Raw genomic sequence first — 22,704 nt, forward strand, 5'->3', positions numbered from 1 at the left:
TACTTTGTTCTTGATGAGTAATGGAGGCATTTGAATACGCCAGGATGACAGCAGCAGTCTGGCTCTGGGAACGTGTCGGCGTGGGCTGGGTGAGGATGGTGGCAATCGGGACAGTTGGACCATGCTGCGCAGCCATCCCCTCTGTTCTCCACCGCCTCGCGTCCTCCTCCTCCCGCACTTACCTGCTGCTCCGGGCACCGTGTGTCGTGACTCTGCACTTAAACCACCCCGCGGTCGGGCTCTGAGCCTCGCCGCTCAGCCTCATGCGGGGCCGGGGTGCGGGTCATGGCTCACGCAGGAGCGGGCGGCTGCTGCTGCAGGCGCTACTCCGTGCTCTGGCTTGCGCTGCTGCGAAGGTCAGTGACTCGGCTTCCCAAAATGGGAATGGCATGTGCGGGGCGGGCGGCGGGCACGGTCCCGCGGGACGCACCGGGCCGAGCGGGAGGGAAGCGGCGAGGGAGGAAGCGCCCTCCCGCAGCTCTTGCGGGAATAAAGGCTGAGGAGACCCGGGTTCACCCGGGGTTTATCACAACGCGATGAACGCGGGCACGGGACAGGCGAGATCACAGCGAGGGGTGAGCGGCTCCGCGGCGCACCGGGGCGGGCGGCGGCTGGAGGCGATCCCGGTCCGCACCCCCCGGAGCCGGGAGCGGGAGCGGGCCCGGGGCGCTCTGCCCAGCTACAGCGCAGCCAATCGGGCGGGCCCGCAGCGGCGCGGCTGCCGAGCGGGGCGGGGCGGCGGCGGGGCCGGCCCGGGGCGGCGGGGCTGGGGGCGGCCCGCCCGCGGCCGGCGGAGCGCGGCATGGCCGAGGCGGAGCGGGACCGGGCCCTGCGGGTGAGTGTCCGCGTACCCCTGGGTGTGCGCCCCGTGCGGAGCCCCGGGCACGGCCGCGCTGCCTGCGCCCACGGAGCCAACTCTGCGCTGCAGCGCTCGGCCGGGCGGCCGCGGTCCCGGGCCGGACCCGCACGTTTCCCGGCGGGGAAGCGGGGCCGGAGCGGGCGGGGTCAGGGGGCCGCTGGACACCGGGGCTGGGTGCGGGGAGGCCCGGAGCGGGGCCGGGGTGAGGCTGCTGCGGCTGCTGCCGCCCTCGGCCCGGTCCGCCTCGCCTCGCTTATTTTTAGCTGCGCTCCGGCCGTGATGCGATGCGTTAAGAATTTGTTTTCATCGTTATTTATTAAAACGGCGTCGCGGGCTCGGGCAGCCGCCCCTGGCTGTAGTGCGGGAGATGGGGCTTGTGCTCTGTTTCCTTATGGTTAATCTAGGAGGAGAGACCCTGCCTTGTGTTTTATTTCTTGTGCAGATTCTGCTGCCAGGCTTGCGCTCAGCAAAATTCTCAGTGGTAAAAAATCACCCCCTTTATCCCCACCATGGGAACTTGTCCCGGGTGCATCCAGGGAGCACCTCGGGTTTCTGTGGGATGGGGTTGGGGGGGGTCCGGGGCTCTTGGCTTTGTCTGTGCCACCTTAGAGGTTCCTCGGGTGTTCGGGGGGCTCTGCAGTTCCTGCTCACCCCAGAGACTGGTGTTGGTTCTCAGAGCCTTGCTATGGTTGGGACTCCAGATTGGAGTGGTGGGTCTGTGGCTGCTGTCTGCATCAGATGTCCACAGACATGACCCTATTTATGCTGCTTTAGGCTGATGGGATAAGAAAGGGTAATTTTCTTTTATAGTAAGTGTTGCTTTCTGTTGAAAGCGAGATGGTGGTGCCACCCTGCTCTTGGGAAAGAGAAAGAGGGAGGAGCTTTACTCCCTCAGCTTCTTCACATTGTGGTCATTGAAACTCAGGTGTATTTCTGACCATCCTTTGCTTCTTGCTCTTGATGCATTTTGCTTGCTTTTGCAGTTCCTTCATGTTGCGTGTGACAAACACAGGCCATGTCCTTGCTGGTCACCCTGTGCTGGACTTGCAGGTTTGTCACTGCCAAACCTGGCATTGGCACAATGTTAAACAAACAAATGTCCAAGCTCAGGTGGATGTCACGGGATAAAATCATCTTTCAAGTTGGCAAAAACAACGTTTGGAATCTGGCATGGGCTGAGAGAGTCCTTTTGAATGTAATTAATTCTGCTACTGGTTAAAGCTGAGAACAGCCTAAAAACAAGGGCAGGTGTTACTTAGTTTAATTACATGTCCTTTGTGTGGCTCAGGCAAGGTGTTGTGTTAGGGAGGGTAAGAGGCAGCACCAGGTTCATGTCGTTAGTGCTCTGAGTGGTGTCTCCCAGCACCTGCAACCCCAAAGGCTGCAGAGCATCCCCCTCTGCTTCAGCGCACCATAGCGCTGCCAGGGCAGAGGAAGCTGCTGGCATCTAGAGACCTGCAGAAGGAAGCCCAGGTTAGCAGAACATGGGGAGGGATATGCTGCGTGCTGAGACTTCATCTATGCATCCTGTCCTACGGGAAAGGGAAACATTCTGTCATCCTCTGGGAGCATGCACGTGCTCTTGTGGTGGTGTTCTTGGTTGTTCCCAGAACATCACTTTTGTGTTTGTTAAATTGAAGGGGGATGAGGCACTAGGGAGGAATGGGTGAGAATCGCAGCAGTGGTCAGGAGGTTGGCAGAAGTCAGCACTGGGCACGGTGCTGATGTGGGGGTTGCTGCTGGGCAGAGGAGCTGGTTTGCAGCTACTGCAGGAAGAAATGCAGCAATCGGACTGGTTTGGGCTCTGCAGAGGGCAGAGTCCCAGTTTGTAACCAGCAGCAGCGATGCTCCGAGCCTGGGGTGGGACAGCCTGTCCCGACTGTGTGCCCTGGTAAAGCTGGCAGAGGATGGGCTGTGATTTACTCCCATCTGTGACTGCTAAAATCCTTCTCCCATCTGATGCTGCAAATCATTTTGGGGGGGGTTGTCCACTTTGTTCTCAGCCAGAACAAAACCTAATCCCCAGGCTGGACATGGATTTAAATCCTGTTGATGCTGCATGTGGATCTCAGGGGCTGTTTCACTATGTATGTGCATCCAGGACCCCTGCAGCGGGTGTGTGCTGGTGAGGGCTGCCCTAAAGACCCTCTTCCCAGCTGGTCAGAGGAGAGATCTGTCAGCCCTTGCAAAGCTGAATGCAGGGAATGTGTCCTGGCCAAGAGACGTGTCACAGAGTCAAACGTGTAAGTGGGGAGATCACATCCCTCTGACAGCAGGGAGGCATGCGTTTTGCAAAGGCCAACTGCAGCTGGTGTTAATGGGATGAACAGTAAGAGATTTAAGGAAGGCTCTATAATTTCTTTGCCATGTTTCGGTGTTAGGTTTGGTGTCTGCTCCCTCCCTCTGAGGCTCCCCAGCTAGGTTCCCTGTTTGTTTCTGTCTCTCCCTCCAAAATAACAGGAAAATTCTCATCATCAAACCACAGAAGCAGCAGCTGGGTGCTTTCAGGCAGGTGAGGTTCCGTAATGAAAACGTATGGGGTTGTCCCTTTGAGGGCTTGTCTTCACAAGAAAGCAATTCTGGAATCAGAGTGTAGGAGTTTAAACACACAAGACCTATTCCAGAAGCAGTCTGTGTAGACAGGCCCTACATCTTCACCTCCCTTGTAGCCTCAGCAGAGCATCTTTGTTCTTGAAAGAACATCGAGCCTGGATTCGGGGCAGTGTGTGTGGTGCTGCTGCTGCAGAGGGTTGGTTGCTGCCTCCATTGATCCAAATCCAGCCTGGAGTTTGGTGAGGAGCAGATGGATTGTCCCTCCAAGCTTGTTTCTCTGCAGCCCACAAGCTCCTGGTTGGATGAGGTGTGCTGCCACAGCCTGATAAACCTTGACGTCCCTAATTTTGGCTGCTCTGGAGGAGCAGGCGGAGGGGGATGGCATCCGTTCACATGGAAATGTTTTATGACTTTCATTATTTAGAACAACAATCCTCTGTCATTGCTCGTGGGCAGTAAACCTCTTCTTTAATAACGAGAGACTGGCTGCCTCTCTGCAGGACTCTCCAGGTCAGTGCCGGTAGCAGTTATTTCTCTTTAGAACTAATGTGGTCTTTTATGAGATTTCCCCCCTCCTTCATTTCAGCTGAACTTCAGGCAAGTAGAAAGGGATTAAAATAAGGCCCGTGGCAAAAAGAACTGAACGTGCTGTTTGGAAGGAGGGTTTCCTGCTGTGAGATTTCTCTGGGCAGCCGCCCGTTCCCACCGTATTAAAACAGAAGTGTAGGAACTGAATCTGATCAGCTCACGTAAGCTGGGATGGGACCTGGAATACACAGCGAGTTATTAGAGCAGGAGAGTGGATGGCCGCAGGGGCAGCGTTTGAAAAGCGGTGGTAGAGAGATGAGTTTGAACAAAGTACCTGTGTCACCTTGGAAGTGTATGTACACAGTAAGCAAATGATGTTCCGGGTGAGTTTGCCTGTTAGGATGGTGGATGGTTAAGGAAGAACACGAGTTTACGGGCGCTCTGGTACCTCTGTTGCCGTGGGTGCTGCTCCCTGCCTATGCTGGGTGAAGGCAGGGCTGAGGAGTATCCACCTCCTGCTTGTACTCCTGTTCTGCCCAGGGGGTTGTCACATCGTGTGTGTAGTATTTCTGCACTTCTTCATCAGTGAATGGAATTGATGGGGTCTTTCTAGCCCTTGCCCAGTAAATCATCTTTGGATGAAGCTCTCCATGTCTTATGGCTTGATGCAGTACAGCTCTTGCTCAGTGTAACACAAACACAGCGGGCTCATGTTTTCCTTGTCCAAAGTGGGGCAACGCTGAGTGGTCCTTCCAGTAAGCAGAGTGCTCCCACCCTCGGGGTCAGGGAAGCAGCTTACGGCCTTAGCAAGACCCTTGTCTTGCTGTTAATACAAAAGGAAATTTGTGGGAGCTGCGACAGGGACTTGCAAACATCTTCCAGTAAATGGCCTCCTGCTGCAAATGTCATGTTGTTACCAAAGGACACGAGGAATGCGCTTTGCTCTACAACAGGGGATGAAAATGAAAGGACTGTGTGTCCTTTGAAGACTGGTGGGGTGTGTGGCCCTCCTTGCACTCCGGGATGCCTGCAGACCCCCTGGACTGCCGTGGGTTAAGTACCATAGCATCAGGGCTGGTTCCAGGGAGCTGGGGAGAGGATGGGGCCAGTCACCCTGGGAGGATGCTCTGCAGAGACAGCTCTCATCCTGCTCTGCCAGGGCTGCCTCTGGCACATCCCTTCTGCTGGGATTTCAAACCAGAGTCTCTAATTAATGACATCTCCCCATTTAGCTCTTGATACGCAGACAGATGCTGAGCCTTTTAGGGCTGATTGGAGACCTGCAGCGCTCCCTCTGTACAGTGCAGCATCTGGTGAAAAATGGTTCTGTTGCTGACCTGGGTTGGATTTGATCGCTCAGAAGTAAGAGGCGTCGTGGGAGTGGGTCCTGCCGAGACAGGAACCTGACAAACAACCTCCTGCCTAAGGAAAGTCCCGTTAATTTTGGGATTCCCAGAGGCATATGGCAGAGTATGGAGGGATATAAATACGCATTTGCTGAATCTGGTGAGAACAGAGTGTGTCCTGAGCAGCTCTCCCTTGGTAATTCTTCATCTTTGCACATCTGCACTCCCACCCGGGGCCCTGCAGCTGCAGGAGTTTTACATGAAAACTGAACTTGTTTTAACAAAACGTCTTAGGCCAGCATGAAGGGGTCCGGCTGAGCCATGTACATCCTCATGTCACATCCTGAGGTGCGGGTTTAGTTTATCCATATTCATATTTGTCCACGCAAGGATGCAGGTCTCAGCTTGTTGACTTCCCTTCTCTAATTTCACATCTCAAATATGGAAATAAGATTTACTCTAAATGCCTTGGTTGTGGGCTTGGTGAGCAGGCTGTATTGTCAGTTCTGGAGCTGCTGGATATTAGTTCTGCTCTCAGTGTCCAGAGGTAACTTGATCTGTCTGCCTGTATTAGAGTTAGCATTCAGAGGGAAAGGATATGGACCCTTTGCTGTGAAAATAGTGGGAAGTCACCACAAAGTACTGGGAAACGACCGTGCCCAGTTCCTAGAGATCAGTTTATTCACCACAGAGATTTGGGGTGAGTGGGCAGTTTAGAGAACTGCTAATGGGATGGAGAGCCTTTGGCTTCAAAGGCACCACTCCAGATCCGGTGCTGGGCTGCTCTAACCCAGGCTTTCAGCATCTGAGGGCTGGGGGCTGTCCCCTAAGGAATGAGTCTGGCTTTCTGCAGGTGCCCTCACGGGTACCACTGTGGCTGGTCCTGGCTGCGGCCTGTGTGGATGCAGGGAGGTGCCTGGAGGCTGTGCTGTCCTGGCACCCTTGGGCAGCATGTCCCCAGGCTGGTTATCCCGCGGTGCTGCCGGAGGAGCTGTGGCTCTCCAAGCCATCCATTTAGCATGCTCAGCTGGAGAACCCAGCTGCAGGCTGATCCATTATCACCTGGGGGCTCATCCACTGCATGAATCTTAATGGCAAATCTAGAGCAGCACCTGTTTATCTTCTGCTGCTGTTTATCTTAGCATCCCCTTTGGCTGGTCTCTAGGTTCAGCCTGGCGTGTGATCCCCTGGAAGCTATGAATTTTGCATGTGCTATTGACATTTCTCTGTGGGTTGGTCAGCTTTATTCTGGAGAACGACAGAACTCAGCACACACAAAGCAGGCTGAGAGCATACTGGGAGCATTGTTGTTTCACTCACAAAACCCATGCTGGGAATATCTCAGACTCCCTTTATTTGTGTCCTTCTGTGCCTTTGAAGAAGTTGTGCTCTCTGTGTAGACAGAGGGACACGTGGTCTCTTTGGAAGACCCTAAAGTGCTTTACAGAGGATGTAAAGGTCAGAGTTACCAGGATCAGAGCTTTGTGAGCTGGCTGGAGTAAGACCATTTTACATGGTGCAGGCTATAGAGGAGGCAGCTGCTCGCATTGCTCTCAAGTTATTTTTCCATTGCCGCTTTCTGCTTTTGCTGTTTTCCCTGGCAGTACTTGGCTGTGGTTTTTCCCCCTAAGCTCCCTGGTTTTGCTTTAAGAGTTACAGCACCATTGATTGTATTGGCTGTCTCGAAAATGGTGTGCTGCTTGCTGTCTGTGGGCTCCCTGCTGCTAAATGCTGCCAGTGGGACTCCAGAGCATTTAGATCAATCGATAGAGCTATCATGGCCTTATTTTCCACACTGTCCCCATCCCAGGTGTGTAACACACGAGCCCTCAGGCTGTTGGTTGTAGAGTGTGGATCCAGACACCAGCTGCAGCAGTGAGAGGGATAAGGGAGCTTTGGTAGGGAGAAGGGTTCCTGTGCACGGGAACTCTGGCAGTGCTGGTCTCCGGGCATGTTCTGCAGGCAGGGAGCAAACGGGTCTGGGGTTTTACAAGGGCTAAAGTCGCTAATTCCTCCCCATTTGCAGGTAACTTCCTTTTGTCGGTAGGGTCTGGGTGCTGTGAAACAGCAGGATATGCAGTAGGATGCTAATGGGATCCCCATGTGTGTGTAAACCCGTTCCAGACCCAGCAGTCAAGTGCTGCAGACCCAGCTGTGGGACTGACAAGCACTGTGGTACCTGCTGGGGCAACTGCAACCCACCTGGAAACAACGGGCATGACAGACATTTAGAGACATGCTCAGCTGTGCAGAGCCCCACAGCCTGCACTCCTCTGATAATGTAGTCCTGGCTGCATCAGGGCTTGGAAAAACAGCCTGGAATAGAACCTGCTCACCACATTATAAATGGGGCCGAGTAGCAGTCCCTGCTATTCTGGGCCCTCTGTTATCTCAGGGCAAAAAATTCCCAGGAATATTCTGCAGTTGTTGCTAACAGATGGACCAAATTCTGGGGAGGAAAGCATCCACTGATCCCGTTCCCTTTTTCCTCTAGATCCCATCTAATGCCGAGGCTGAAAGAATCACGCTCCCACGAGTCTTTGCTCAGTCCCAGTAGTGCTGTTGAGGCTCTGGATCTCAGTATGGAGGAAGAAGTGGTCATCAAGCCGGTCCACAGTAGCATCCTGGGACAAGACTATTGCTTTGAGGTAAGGAGCCTTTCTGTCTGGCTGGCCATCTCAGGGGCCATTCCTGCTGTGTTGGGGCTGGCTGAGGAGCCAGGTGTGGGCTTGGAGCGTGGGTTCTCACTATTGTAAAGCATTACTCCTCTGAATTGCTACACAGAGGCCATTTCATAGGCAGAAAATTACTCCCGTCTTTCCAAGGGGGAATCATATCCACAAAATCAGAGCAATAAGCTCTTTGCTTTGTACCCGTTGTCGCAGCAGAGCTTGCTGCCACCACAGGTGCTGAGCTACTTCAGGCTGTGTATTAGCAGAGCAGAAATGTGTAGTTCATGTTCGTACAGATATGAGAAAGTGCTAATCCCTCCTCAGTGCTCACAAAGACATTATTTGTGATCACAAAGCTGGCGTTCTGTTGTCAGTGGGAGTGTTGAGGACTTGGGCAAGCAAACTGAAGCTTCACTTGTTTGGGTAAATAGAAAAATCTGTGAGCATTTCAATTTTCTTTTAACATCTGCTGTGGCATGTGGTTGGGTCTGCACTAGTGGGAGGTAGTAGGACACGTACAAACCGGTCTGTTGTTGGATAATTCAGTGTAGTATGGCTTGGGAATCATTTGTCCTGCACTGTGGATGGCAAAGTAGTATTGCTTATGGCAGTGGCTGGGTATGGAACTGGGAAGTGGTTTGCTTACAGTAATGGGGTGGGCGATACCCTGAAGGGCAGGTTACCTCTTCATACTTGGTCATAGAAGAGCAGGTACATGCACGGATTGAGCTGCAGGTTTCCCTTGGATGGGCAGTGCTGGGTGAAAACAGCCTTGTTCAAGTGTCCAAGAGGAGTCCAGCTGGAGAGGTGAGGATTCTTTACTGACATTAGCACACTGAAAGAAATGAATTGAAAGTTCCATCTCTTGCACTATAAGCAGGTAACGCACAAAGAGCCGTGCAGAAACCAGCCCCTAACATCACTCAGAAGTGGGCTGAGCTATACATTTTCCAGTGCTGTTCATTCTCTGTAGAATTGAACAGCAGGTCAGGAGGAGAACAGGTTTGTAAATTATATGGCCTCTATTACATTCCACTCCAGAAAGATAAAATGAAGCTAGATGGAAAATAGATGTGACATCCGTAATAAAAGAGTTGTTTACCGATTCTGGTCGGCGCACGAGAGCAGGGGAAGGGATATGAACAGTACCTGCAGAAAGTTGACTGGGAGGGAAATGGCACAAGGCGCGCACTCACGAGGAGGAAGAAAATCTTTATTTTTAAGTGAGCTGGGTAAAGCGGAGTCATACAGAAAAGAGAACATGTTAATTGCTGCGCTGCAGATCCTGCAGGGGAACGGAAGAATGCCAGGAAACAAAAGGGACATTGATTTGTAACTGACAGTTACTCATCAGCCAGCTCCAGCGGGAAGGACCAAGGTGGGAGCTAAATGTCATGTTGTGATAATGTGTTGGTCTTTGATCTCCAGAGAGCCTCTTTCAAATCCAGAGTGAGGTCAGCACTGGAATGGGTTTGCAGATCTTCTGCATCCCTGGTGGGTGGCAGGCAGCGACCACCTCGGTGCTTGGATGTTGCCTTCCGTTATCATTATGTCCTGAGGGTCCCATCTATGGCCTGTGATCCTGAGTCCTTCAGCATTGCTTTATCTGAAAGCACAGGCAAGGCTTGGTGAAGACTGCAGCAAAGAGCAGTAAAACCTGGTGGTTTCTGTGGCCTGGCTGCCTGAAGTCTGCATGAGTCTGAAAACTGAAGCTGATGGCCAAGAGCCATCACACTGCTGAGTATGGGAACACTGAAGATGAGAAACTCAGCTGATGTCCTGGAAAAGAAGCCCTCAACAAGAAACGTTGAGTGAGAAGGGCCTGCCAGCCTCCTTGGGGGCAACAGGAACCAAGATACTCTGCACAGGGCATTGGGAAGCTGCTGCCGGTTGGTAATGGTGCCTTGGCTCTGCTTTGAGGCTGTTGTGGATCTGTTCTCTAGGGACATCTGTCAGGAATGGCCAAGTTTGCTGTCTCAAAGTGAGAAGTGAAGCATTGCTGTTGTTGGACAGTGCCAGCCTTACACAGCTCTTCAACACCTTCTGCTTGCACTGGGGTTCTCAGGCAAGAGACACTGAGAAGCTGCTCCTATCACCAGCTGAGGTCTGTGAGCCCTCACTTGTGCGAGGCGCAGTGCACCACAGCTCCTCCACCGAGCTGCCGCAGCAGCCTCATGGCTTGGAGAAGAAGATGGCAAGATCTGAGATGGCTGCAGATGGAGTCGTGCTGAGAGGGCAGGTTCAGAGCGGGAACTGGCAGTGCACCCAAAGGGAGACAAAGGCGAGAGGTGCCAAAGCCATCTGCAGTGGAACAAGCCCAAGTGGCTCTGTTGGAGGCAGTTGGCGGTATAGAGGTGCAGTGGGATTGTTTCTTTAGCAAAACCAACCTGCATTAAGACGTGCTAAAGCTGTTTGCTCAGCTGGGCTCTGCCTTGGTAAGGAGTCAGCAGTAATGCAGAGCTTTTCAACTGCTGCATTTGGCTTTTCCTGCTTATTTAGTTCTATGAAACTTGCTTTTTCCTGTCTCAGTACTTGGCAGTTGGTATTTACTTGTTTTCTTGATTGATTTTTATTTTAAAGTTACTCAGCGTCATCTTCTTTCTCCTGATGAGACTTCTCAGTCAGCATAACCAGCTAGTGCCAGTGCAAGTGCTAAATACACAGTGGGTGTCTTAGCCCAGTGAGGCAGATTCGGAGTTCAGGCTCTCAGAGCCTATTCCTGCCTCAGCTATTTGTGGGGTCCTGGTGACTTGGGCCAGGCAGAGGGATTAGAACTGAAGGGCTCTGTTCCTGCCTTAGCAGACCCAAGCCTTGGCCTGTTGCAGCACTCGTGTCTGGGCAGTCGCAGGATATAGCAGGGGATGCAGAGCAGCAGAAAGGAAAACTGTGGTTGCTTCAATGCAGCTGGAACCATGTTGCCTCACCCTGGCCTTGCTGGAGCAAGGGAGGATTTAGCAGAGGTAAATTTAGCTCCACTAAATTTAATCCAGCTGTGCAAACGTTCCCTGGTGCTCGCGTGGCCCCGAGCAGCTGACGCAGCTCTGCGGGGCTGGTTTGTCCTTCTGTGCTTGGCCACGGTGGCATTGACCAGCTTGAGCCTCGGCTTTTCCTTTCGAACACTGTGAGCTCAGCAGCTTCAGTAACTCAGTTGTCATCTTCTGTGGTTACTCCTGTGGGATTCCTTCACCTGTACCTTGAGGAACCCATCCTGTGCCTAAGATATTCTGTGTGACTTAAGAGATCACCCAGGCAAGGACTGTGGATAGTGGATGTGAATTTAGAAATGAATGAGTTTTACTAATTGAGCTTATCCTGTACATTAACAGTATTCTAGCATATCCAAAATCTTCATGAGATCTCTTTATAAAGATAATCAAAATCCCATGAAGATCACTAATGCCATGTGATGTTTAGGTCACAGCTTAAAGCTGGGATGTTATTTCTGATCTGGGTAAACTGATATTTTTGGTCACACGTGGTAGGTACGACCTTCAATTCCCATCAGATCAAGAGGGCTTCGTGTGTGAGAATGTTCCTCTTCTCTCACTGAAGTATGATAGTTACAGGGCTTTTGGGGTTTGAGTGATTAGTTAATTGGTAATTGTTTTGGTATTGAATCACAGATTTTACCATGATAACTGGGTGATAATATGTTGATTTCAGTGTGGCAAGAAAATATACCAGATATTCGGTGTAACAGAGAGCTGGTAAAAAATGACATTTAATGAACAGATTCAGTAAAAGGACAGCTAAATTGCATGCTTGTTTATTTGGATATGAATGCTCTATGCAGCTGTGGGATCTCTGTGTGTCACCAAGGAGAACTTGCCTTTAGGAGAGCGTCTTTCAACAGCAATCAGAGAAATCTTAATTCTCTTTTATGCTGGAGCTTCCAGGTTTCCTACCACGTTCTCTAGATCCAAGAGCATTGTTTTCAAATGCATTTATACACCAAACTCCCATCAACACTGAAGAGCTGAACAAAAAGCCAGGTGAGAAATGGCCTTTGAGGCAATGGGCTGATGGTGTAGTTACTGGAAGGTGTGTTTGACCTACTCCATCTTTATTAACTGATTTCGAAGCACTTGGTATGGACTGAATTTTGTGTCCTTAGAATGTCAGCAGGAGGGTTTGCCCATGAGCAGTGCTCATTTGCTGCTCACCTTCTGTGTTACTTCACTGTAAGTTCTCATCTTAAACACTTGCTAAGTGGTTCTTCTGGCATCTTTGTATTGGTGATTCGGTGTTGAGATGATGCAGCACCACACCAGCGGTGCATCCGCTGTGTGTTGCTGCTCTTTAGGTATCATTCCCAGTCAAGAAAAGGATCAAGATGCAGAACTGCTGGACCCTCTGACAGGGTCAAGGCGTAGGGATCACACGCCATGGGCACAGTCTTGCAAGCGGGACATCTCTTTTGCCACCAGAAGCCCCTTTGTGAAGGGTCAGGGATAGAGGCTCATATGAGCATCCACAGCAACAAACAGGAGATGGAGCAAGCTGGATTTGTTATGGGAAGCCTTGAAGAAGCTGGAAATACACTGAAGCATGAAGGGATGGTGAAAAGATCATACTGCTGTGCCTACTAATTTGGAGTCTTCTTGGATACAGAAGATAGCTTGTGAAGATAGTTTTACAGGGGAGAGGATAAAAGCATGTTAGGACAGGGAAGAGTGGTATCCCAGAAGAGAGCCTCTGGGATATCAAGGGTGGGAAGATTTATTGCGTTTACTGTGTAAAGACAAGGATGGGCCTCTTTTCATTTTGTCCTGGTTAGAAGCTATCTGTGTTCAAAGGCAGGGTGCCTTCAGCTTGTCATTGAGGTTAGCTAATGACAAATCTTAGCAAGTGCCAGCTCTGCTGTAAGAACAGGTTAGGCTTCTGGGAGATACATGAAATTAAAGGAGATTGTGTCTCTCAGCAGCAGATAACCCAGTGTGCAGTGTGGAAACACAAGCAATCTGAAATGATAAAGTACTCAGAAGTAATTCTGCAGCTTGAGACTGGTGGAAATGAAGCTCAAGAGGACTTATTTATAAGTATTAGCCATGTCCATTTGGCCTGCATCAGAGAATATTACTGAACATCACCAAAAGCAGTGAATGCAGAGAGGGGCAGAGCTTGTGGAGGGCTTTATGGGCAGCATAGAGTTATGGTACCATGGTCACAGGCTGTCAGCTTCCCAGCAGGGCCTGGAAGAGGCAGGGGCTTGAAGAATATGTGTATGTGAGAAGATGCAGGGAACTATTGGCCTTTTACACCTTGGCTCAGTAATTGATGCCAAGGAAGCTTGGTGTGATGGATAGAAGAAATGCTTGGTGCCCGTCATCCTGGGGCTGCTGGGCAGCGGTTGCTTTAGTGTGCTCTCAACAGGGTTATTTCTGTGTGGTAGCACAGATGTGATGAGGAATGAGGGGCATTTGCACCACTGGAAATGTCACTGCTGTGAACATGCTTCTTCAGAACCGGGCTATGGAATCCCAATGGTCAGAGGAAGTCATGCAAATACTGCAGAAAGACCCCTTGGAAGCACGACAGGAGGGTTCAGCAACACTTCACCACCCATCTCCAGGTCCAGGAGCCCCAGCCTGGCTCTGCCCAGTTGAGGATGAGGTGCTCTTAGGGTGGGAGTGCCTCTGACCAGGCAGCAAGTGCTGCTTGTACTGCTGCCAGCAGTGGGGTGTGTGTGCTTGTCCCCGTGTTCTTCCCAGCGTGGTCTTAGGAGGCAACAGGGCACGAAGGGGGAAGGTGAGAAACCAGCCTTCCCAGGCCTGGGGTTCTGCAGGAAACAAGGAGCGGGTGGTTACTGTCACAAGCTTTGGGCCGAATCTGGAGGAATGCCAAGTGGCTGCAGTAGTTCATGTAGGGATTTGTACTCTCAGTTGTGGAACTTGGTGGTTTAAAGCGTCGCATGCGTGGGGCCCATGATGTACTGCTTTCTGGTGTAGAAGAGGAGAAGTAATTGGAATTTGCTTCCATGATTATTTCTGTGACACGGAGAGTTGCCCTGTTTTTCCGCCAGCCTAAGGGGCTGTTGCTTCATGCTTGGGTAAAGCTGTTTACTTAAAATAAAACATAACATAAAGAGATCCACGAACATCTTTCCTAACTCCCCTTCACTCCTCATGTTGAGCCTGCAGTGTGCTGGTCAAGACATAATCCTGTTCCTTTCCCTGTAGGTGACGACTTCATCAGGAAGTAAGTGCTTCTCGTGTCGTTCCGCAGCAGAGCGAGATAAATGGATGGAAAACCTGCGGCGTGCCGTGCACCCAAATAAGGTAGTGGCTTTGAGGAATTGCCTCTGCTAAGAGTTCAGTTCCTCGTTATTACATTTTATAGCCCAGTGCATAGTAGCAGCAGGGGACGTATTGTCATTACACAGTGAGTAAGTGTAACTGTGGGTCAGCCTTTTTCCGTATTGCTTTCTCCCACAATTATATTTACAGGCAAGTGCCAATTACTTCTTCCCCTCTTTTCTCAGCGCTCGCTGCTTCAGCTGTTGCTGAAAATTGATCAGACCCGAAGAACCTTCAGTCTTGCTCTGTTACTGATGATACTTGCTGCATACATAGGACTTTCCACTTCTAGGAGCTCAGGAAGCTCTCGGGTAGCTGCCAGCAAAGTGACAAGTCTGAGTAGTCTGGAGAGTTCACAGAGCACACTTCCTGACTCTGGTAGTGCTTGTGGTGTCTGCTTGAGGGATGGAGAAACTCAGCTGCCCCTCACAGCGAGCTCGCTGAGGCAGGAGTGGAATCTACCTTTCCTTTCTCCAGTCAGTTGAGTGGCAAAGTCTTCCCCTTAGGGAGCTACAGAAACAAATCCTTCACTTCACTAGAACTCAGGGACACCCAATATGTGGTTTTATGGCTCACTAGGACTAAGTACATCCTGAATTAGAATCTACAACTGCTTCTCCCTCTCTGCACTGGAGTTGGGTAACAAAGGTTGATCAGGATTGATCAGCTGCAGGATTTCAGAGCTGACTAGTTCTATCAACAAGTCTTTCTGCTGATCAGAGAAAACACAAATGATGGGATCCTGTGAATTTATTCCTGGCATCAAAGCCACAGAACTGCGTGCAAGTTAGGTCCAGGCCTGGCAGGTTGCTAAAGGAGCCCTCTGTGTCGGAGTTGATTGTTCCCAGCACAGTGCCAACTGTCAGGATAAAAGATTTCCTTCAATATCATGACCGGAGCAGTGGAGGGGAGAGTTCCTGTATGGGGAGTTCAGCGACTCCAGTGCTTTCCAAGTGCAGCAGCCTGGTAGTAATGATCTGAAAGAGCTGTGTAAGGTTTGTGTGGTCACATTCACACAGGAAAAGTCCTGGGAATGCGAGTTGGGGCTGGGCACATCACTATGGCTTTGAGATGCCAGTGTTCAGTGGAAATTCATTTGGAAGTGTGCCCTTATCTCAAAACATGCTATTAACTGATGGCTACTTTTGCATCTTTGTTTGAGGTCATAGACAATGAACTCTCAGTATCTGACTTGATATTTCTGTCAGGAATTCAGTGTTCTTGTGTAGTTCCTGCATGTACTTCCTGAACCTACAGTACCCCGTTGTGGACTTGCAGCAGAAACGTTCCTGCTCAGACTCCTGGGCTGCGGTGGCTGTTTCAGCGAGGGGTTTCCAAGCAAAGCAGGTTACTGCAGAGCCCCTCACAGTGGTTCAGCTGTGAGTGCTTTATCTTTCAAGTCACTCCTGCAACAAATGCCCCTGGATATTCTTCCAGGATGAGATCAGCATCACTGGGGAGCTCTCAAAGCTCCACAGTGCCCTTTGCTCTGTTGTTGTTTAGAAGATATCCAAGCCACATTTCTATTTCTGGACTGCGGTGATTCTCCTGTGGGACTTGCTCTGTCTCCTGATGTTGTAGTTTGGGTGCTCTGGACATCAGCCCTGAAATACCATGAGGTTTTGTAAATGCTTCTTTCCCTGCCAGAGGTGGTTGCATTCCAGCCATGGACGAGGTGATCCCTGGGTGTGTGCTCAGATCCCTTGATTGTTACTCTATTACAGTAAAGAAAACAGACTCCAGTGCTGCTGTACTAAAAAGGGAGGTGGTTGGGAGATACCTGTAACACAGCTTCTGTTCTGCAAAAGCCAGTAATGATCAGTGAAGTTCTGGTTTCTGCTGAGGCCCTCTTGGCAGCGAATGGGAAATGGTACATTTATGATTTGGAGGGGTTTTATCTTCCTTGTTCCTTATATTAATTGGCACCAACAGACACGGAGAGCATGGTGATATTTGGAAAATTAACATAAGTAGTGTTATTATGCAGGTTCCTGAGAGCCAGTATTTCCTTAAAATAAAATGTAATTAAGTCTCTGCTCATTTAGCACATCCGAAATAATTAACTCCTATCTCCAGTTCTGTTGTGCTTGACTTTGTGGTTTGGGTTTTTTTAGTGACCTGGTTTTCTTTGCATCTTCTTTTCAGGACAACAGCAGAAGGGTAGAGAATATGTTAAAGTTATGGATTATTGAAGCCAAGGACCTGCCAGCTAAGAAGAAGTACTTGTGTGAATTATGCCTGGATGACGTTCTTTATGCACGAACTACCTGTAAATTGAAAACTGATAATGTCTTTTGGGGGGAGCACTTTGAATTTAATAACCTCCCATCGCTCAAAAACATTACGGTGCACTTATACAAAGAGACTGACAAGAAGAAGAAGAAGGACAAGACCAACTTCATTGGCCAGGTGAACATCCCTGTCAGCTCCGTCACGGGCCGGCAGTTCGTAGAGAAGTGGTACCCAGTGGTGAGCCCCAACCCGGGCAAGGGCAAGTCCCCAGGGCCCATGATCCGCATCAAGTCGCGCTACCAGAGTATGAGCATTCTTCCCATGGAGATGTACAAAGAGTTTGCTGAGTACATCACTAACAATTACATGGTGCTGTGCTCGGTGCTGGAGCCCTCGCTGAGCGTGAAGAACAAAGAGGAGATGGCGTCTGCACTGGTGCACATCCTGCAGAGTACAGGCAAGGCCAAGGTAAGACCCGTTGTGATCCTGTCGGACACCATCGAGAGCAGGCTCCTGTGTTAGGGTTTGAAATCACCACATGAGTTGGGCTTCAGTCCTAGCCATCCATACACGCTAATTTTGCTTTTAATTATGAGCAGGTTGCTAGCAAATTGCAAACTGCTTAATTAGCAAGAGGTCAGTGGGGCCTCAAGATATCAACCGAGTCATTTTTCTCCCTTCTGGAGGCTCAGGGGCCAGGCTCTTGCCTTCTGAACAGTGAAAGTAAAGCAAGAAGGCAGTTCTCAGGGATGAAATGGAAGCAATGTTGGCTTAAGCTAAGCAGCCTCTGTGTGCTGGGTATTCCTGCACTGAGCACCCAGGGCAGTTCAGTCTATGTGGGCCACTTTGAACATATTCGTAGCTGGGAATCCCCCACCAGGTTGGGAAGGAGGAGGCAGAGTGGAATTTACTTCTGGTTGTGATCTGTGAGGGTACCGGCAGGGTGAGCAGCGCTGGGAACTCCCTTACTGGACAGCACAGGCAAGCACTGAGGTCCCTAGCACATGGAACATGGAGTTGTGTGACCCTTCTGCTGCAGGGCATCCTGCATCCCTGGGTGGCACGGCACAGCCATGGTGAGCAGGGCCAGTGTCAGCACTGCAGGAGTTAAGGCATCGGTGTTTTCTCTGTTGAAATCTCCCTGAACTCTGCAGGGGGGAGCTGGGGAAGAGCAGGATTTCCAAAGCTTTTGCAGTGCTGAGGAGACCTGAGCTCCTCACCTGAGGGGGAATCACAAGGCTCTGCTTCCTCCAGAGCTGCCACTGCTGCCTGGGACCACGGCAGGGTTCATGGATTAGGTTTAATTACCTTCTGTTGGACAGAGAAGTGGCTTGGCCTCCTCATCTGGTTCAGGGCAGGCAAAGCTCACTGAGAGGATTGTGCAGCCATGGGCCTGCTGTTGCAAAGACAGAGAAAATAGCTGTTAAAGCCTTCCTTACCCCCGGCAGCAGTGTCAGGCCCCAGGAGCACAGGGAAGGACCGCAGCCCTGCTCCCCTTGGCTTTGTTGCCCTCAGAGGTGACAGAAGTGATTCACAGCATGTGAAATATGCTCTGTGGTTACACAGGGGAGCATCGTAGGTGTCCCCTCCTCACTCCTTGTGCCCGGGCTTCAGACCCATCAGTGTGTGGTTTCTGGGCTCAGCCCTGCTTTCTGCTGGCACATCTCATCAGGAGCCATGGGCTGTGCTGCCTCTTGCCTGCTAGTGCCAGGGCTCTTGTTGGAATAGCATTCTATTGAAGGACCATGTCCATGGCTTACACGGTTCTGGAGCAAAAGGCTTCAAGTGTCGCCCCAGTCTCAGTCACCATAGATCATATGTTGGCATGGCTGAGAGCTGTTGTCACTGTTCCTGGTTTTCTCCTCCTCGGTACTGGAGAGGCTCCAGAGAGAGCAAGTGTGTTTCCAGACATGTGTCTGCATCAGTGCTTGAGATCCCAGAGGCTCTACACAGGGGACATGGCAAACAGTAAACAGACTTGATGAATTTCCCCCTAAAATGGAGCTTCTGCTTTCCCTGCCTGTCATCTGCCATCAGCACATCATCAGCACAGGGTTTAGGGAGCTGTCAGAGCAACAGGAGTTATTGGAGCATGGGAACCAGGTGGTGTGTGCTTTAGTTGGACAAGCAGAGAGAGGGGAAAAGCAGCAGGAAGGTAAAACCATAGGATCATGGAACAGCCCAGGTTGGAAGGGACCTCAGATCATCTGGTCCAGCCTTTTGTGGGAAAGGCAGCCTAGATGAGATCAGCTGGCTCCCTGTCCAGTTGTATCTTGAAAGCCTCCAGTGATGGGGACCCCCCGTGTCCCTGGGAGGTTTTCCCAGGGATTGATTGTTCTAAATGTATAACATTTCTTTCTTATATCAAGATTAAATCCAGCCTCTGCTGGGTGAGGAGCACCCTCGGGGCAGCCCCCCCCTTCCAGGCTCTGTCCTGCTGGGACCTCTGAAGCTGGAGGTGGGTTCTGCATCCCTGTGCCCTGCCAAGAGCTGTTCCAACCACCTCGAGAGCTCTCCCCTGCCCTGAAGAGTGCAGACGTGGCACCCGGCAACCACCAATTTGTTTTGCTGATAAAGGGGGTTTTGTTGATCTTGGCTGCTGTAGCTGATGCTAAAGCAGCAATTAACAGTTGGCCCGAGAAGAGTGTCCGGTAGATTATCTGTGAAGACTCGTTAGCAGCTAATTGCTCGTGCAGTGTTTCAGGCCCTGCTTTCCTGTAGTGATTTGCTGTAAATACGGTGTAATCCCTTAACGAGGCAGGGTCATGGGGTCATGGGGTCCGTGGGTCCACCCAGAGCCGCGCTGCAGGAGCTGTGTGCAGGAGAGGGGTGATGTGGTGCCCTGCGGGTGATGCCACGTGCGGAGCACGCAGAGCTGCAGCAGGAGGGGGACAAGGGCTGTAGCTGATTTTTCTCCCTAAATACCTGCTTTTTCCTGGGCTTCGCAATTGTCTCACAATAGATTAAAAGGTGGAGGAGGGAAGCAGAGTGTCCTCACTGTGAGTAAGAGTCCATGCTTCCTTTGATCCCTGTTTGGGTAAGGGAAAGGCTTCAGCCCTGCAGTGCTGTGTGAGGGTTTGGTGCGCATCAGGTTGTGCCTGGAACCTCCTGAGCAGCCACCAAGGCAGTGAGGAGGGGGAAGAGCAATTTGATGAAGGTAAAAGTGCAGATGGTCCGGCTGAGGGATCCATCCCAGCCCTCTGGGAAGCCTGACAAACATCCAGCCCTACACCAGCTCCCTCGCTCATGCAGTGGTTGTTCACTGTCTCTTTCTGTGGCACATAGGGGTGGGAAGAGGCAGGAGGGACTTGGGTTTGTGGCTCAGCACAGGGATGCAGGCTCTCAGCATCGCTCCTTGACTCATTACGTGATTCTATCTCTCCGGTGAGAGCACTGATAAAGTGTTACCTGTAAGGGCATGCAGATGCCTGATTATTTCCATGTGTTTTGCAACCCACAGACCAAAGACACAAAGTCATAACTTCAAGTATTTCTGTTGCCATTCCTGGTGTTCCCAGGAGTGCTCACCCCTGCCATTAGCATGGCTTGATGTGGCCCATGTGATGTGGTTGTGGCTGCATCCTTCCCAACACGAGAATGATTGCAACTTCAGATGCTTCCAGAATATTTCCCATGCTTAGATTTGTTTCAGGGCCTTCTTACAGCTTTTGGAGCTCAGTTCATGACCATAAATACCTAAGACACCCCTCTCTTGTCCAAATGGTTGGTAGCTCAAAGCCAGCATTAGACAGAGCTCGAACAAGCCAGCTGCTCCCTTGAAATAAATATTTATCATCTTGTGAATGGAGTGAAGAATAAACATGTGTCCCTGCTTGTCTGTGCTGCAAGGATTAGCTTCAGCTAAGCAGATGTAGTGACTCCTTCCGTGGAGTCAGGGCAGAGCACTGGGAAAGTGCACAGGGAAGCATGGATGCTGCACAAGTTCAGCCGTAGACGAGCCTGCAGCAGCCAGATCCTCTTCCCCATGGAGTTTATCTCTCTGATAATGTTTTACAGCAGCTATAGTTAAACTAATAAGGCTTTTAATGAGTTTTATGAGCACCCGCACAGTTTTTACCCCTCTGTGGGGGTGGTGAGCAGTTTCTGAGCCTCCTGTGTGGGATCCAGCCCCTCTGCCCTCACGGGCAGGTTGGTGGGCACTCAGTGTGTTATTGCTGCATCCCTCAGGTTCTCTTATTGCCATGAGCGAGGTGCTAGGAGCAGATCCCTTTGTGTTTACCCTCATGTTGCCACTTCACCTCCTTTCACAAGGAGAACTGGAAAATGCCAGAAGTGTTGAGGACGAGCTCCAGCACTCACAGAGGGAACATCTTTGCATTTCCTAGCAGACAAATATCCAGCAGAGCTCCTCAGAGGAACTGGGGGGGGTCAGGAGTCAGTGACTGGCAGTTGGGGTCTTTGGTTTCACACCCTGTGTCCAGAGCCCAGTCCCTGCCCTCCACTGCTCTCCTTGCACATCAGGTGCTGTGTTTCTCTGCTGCTGCAGCACTGACGCACGTAGGTTTGTGCTGACACTGGTCCACCTGTAACCTACAGCCCTGCTAACCCCTGATGTTTTTCACCTTTGCATAAAAGCCCTGCTGGACTCTGGGCTAGTCTTTGAAATTAGCAGTAATCTTATTACCTTTATCAATTCAATCCTCTTAAGGTTAAGTCAATCCTCTTAATCAGGCTCATGATGTGGAGAACCTTATTATTTCAAAGTCAATCTGCCCATCAGTCAGTTACAATATTGGGAACCATCAGCTCCAGCCCTGGGGCCTGCGTGTTCCAAGTGGTGTGTGCAGGGCCGTGGGGTCTCATCAGCTTCCTCACACCCCACGTGCTCCATTGGGGACACATCCTGAGGGGCTGGAGGACCTCCCCCAGGACAGCAAGTGCAGACTTCTCCCTGGGTGTGCACAGGGTAGTCGTGCAAGGATTGTGCTCCTTGCTGGCTCCCTTTGCCAAGGGAATGCTCCTGCTCCTGCCTCTGTGCCTCCTGGGTTCATGAGCTGGAGGGGGCTGATAGTGCCCAGTGACACCCCGTGCGCACAGGGATACTTGATGCAGACAGACCCCTCACCAGGGTCGGCTTTCTTGGCACTGGCAAGTGCGAGCACTGTGGGATGTGCAGGGCTGGGGGTGCTGCAGGCTGGTCAGGTGTGTGACTGGATTAGCTTTCTTTGCTCTGGCTTTGTCCCCTGTGAAGAAGCTTTTTCTGCCTGGTTTTTGTGTTGGAGCAATGCAATTTAGCCCACTTCCTTTGCCTCATTGATGCGGGCAATGAAGGATCCTGTTCCTGAGCAGGTGTTGGTTTTTCAATGAGCCTTTTCCAGTTGAGGCCACCTCCAGGGCAGCAGCTTCCAACGGCCACCTGCAGGGACCACGTGTGGGCTACAGCATGCTCCTTTCCAGGGCATCACCCACATCTCCATATTCTCCTTGCAGTTTCCCCAAGCAAAGGTTTACAGGATCCTCCATGGCAGCGTCAAGGATTTCAGCTGCAGGATGACTCAGACATAGAATCATGGCATGATTTGGGTTGGAAGAGACCCTAAAGGTAATCCAGTTCCAGCTGCCATGGACCAGGTTGCTCCAAGCCCTGTCCAGCCTGGCCTTGAGCACTTCCAGGGATGGGGCAGCCACAGCTTCTCTGCTGCAGGGACCAAGCTGCCAGTCCTGTGTGTGTTTCTGGAGGGCTGGAGGAGCTGCCTTAGCACAGCTCACGCTGCTGGGGCTCATGCTTGGTTGGTTGAAAAGTACTGGGAACCAGTGCACTGGGTTGATTTATTTGTGAACTGCTCTTCTTGGCAGAGTCAGAAGGGTTGGAGCTGGGTGATCCTGAAGGTCCCTTCCAGCCCAAACCATTCTATGGTTCTCTGTCAGCATATGGACAGTGACTGAAGTTGCACAGGTTCAGCCGTGTCCAGTCTGAAGCAAATACCCTGAAAACCACCAGGGGAACAAGCCTGGAGAGCACTGCCACAGCCCTTCATTTTTACTGTAGACCTTCTCCTTCCCCTCTCGACTCCCATGTAATGAAATAAAGCATCTTATTTTCTTCCATTGCCAGGGGCCCTAACTGAAAACAACCCCCTGCTGATCTCTGCTGCTCAGAAACAGGGAGTTTTATTGGCTTTAGTTATTGCATTTTATTCAGAGCCTTGTATGTGGGTGAGTGAGGCCCCCGGAGGGATTCACCAAGGATTTGCATT

General features: G+C 51.1%; 1 protein-coding gene across 1 annotated transcript in view; it reads left to right on the forward strand.

The window, feature by feature from the left end:
• DAB2IP (DAB2 interacting protein) overlaps positions 1-22,704 on the forward strand; it is a gene marked incomplete at its 5' end in the record, with an annotated part of 175,249 nt that overhangs the window by 128,573 nt on the left and 23,972 nt on the right. The window contains 3 exons of the mRNA XM_080630700.1: positions 7,781-7,934; positions 14,138-14,236; positions 16,400-16,954. Coding sequence (XP_080486826.1) covers positions 7,781-7,934; positions 14,138-14,236; positions 16,400-16,954 — 808 coding nt within the window. The remainder of the gene's footprint in view (positions 1-7,780; positions 7,935-14,137; positions 14,237-16,399; positions 16,955-22,704) is intronic.

The sequence above is a fragment of the Psittacula echo genome (genome assembly GCF_963264785.1).
Source record: "Psittacula echo genome assembly, chromosome: 16".
Taxonomy (NCBI): domain Eukaryota; kingdom Metazoa; phylum Chordata; class Aves; order Psittaciformes; family Psittacidae; genus Psittacula; species Psittacula echo.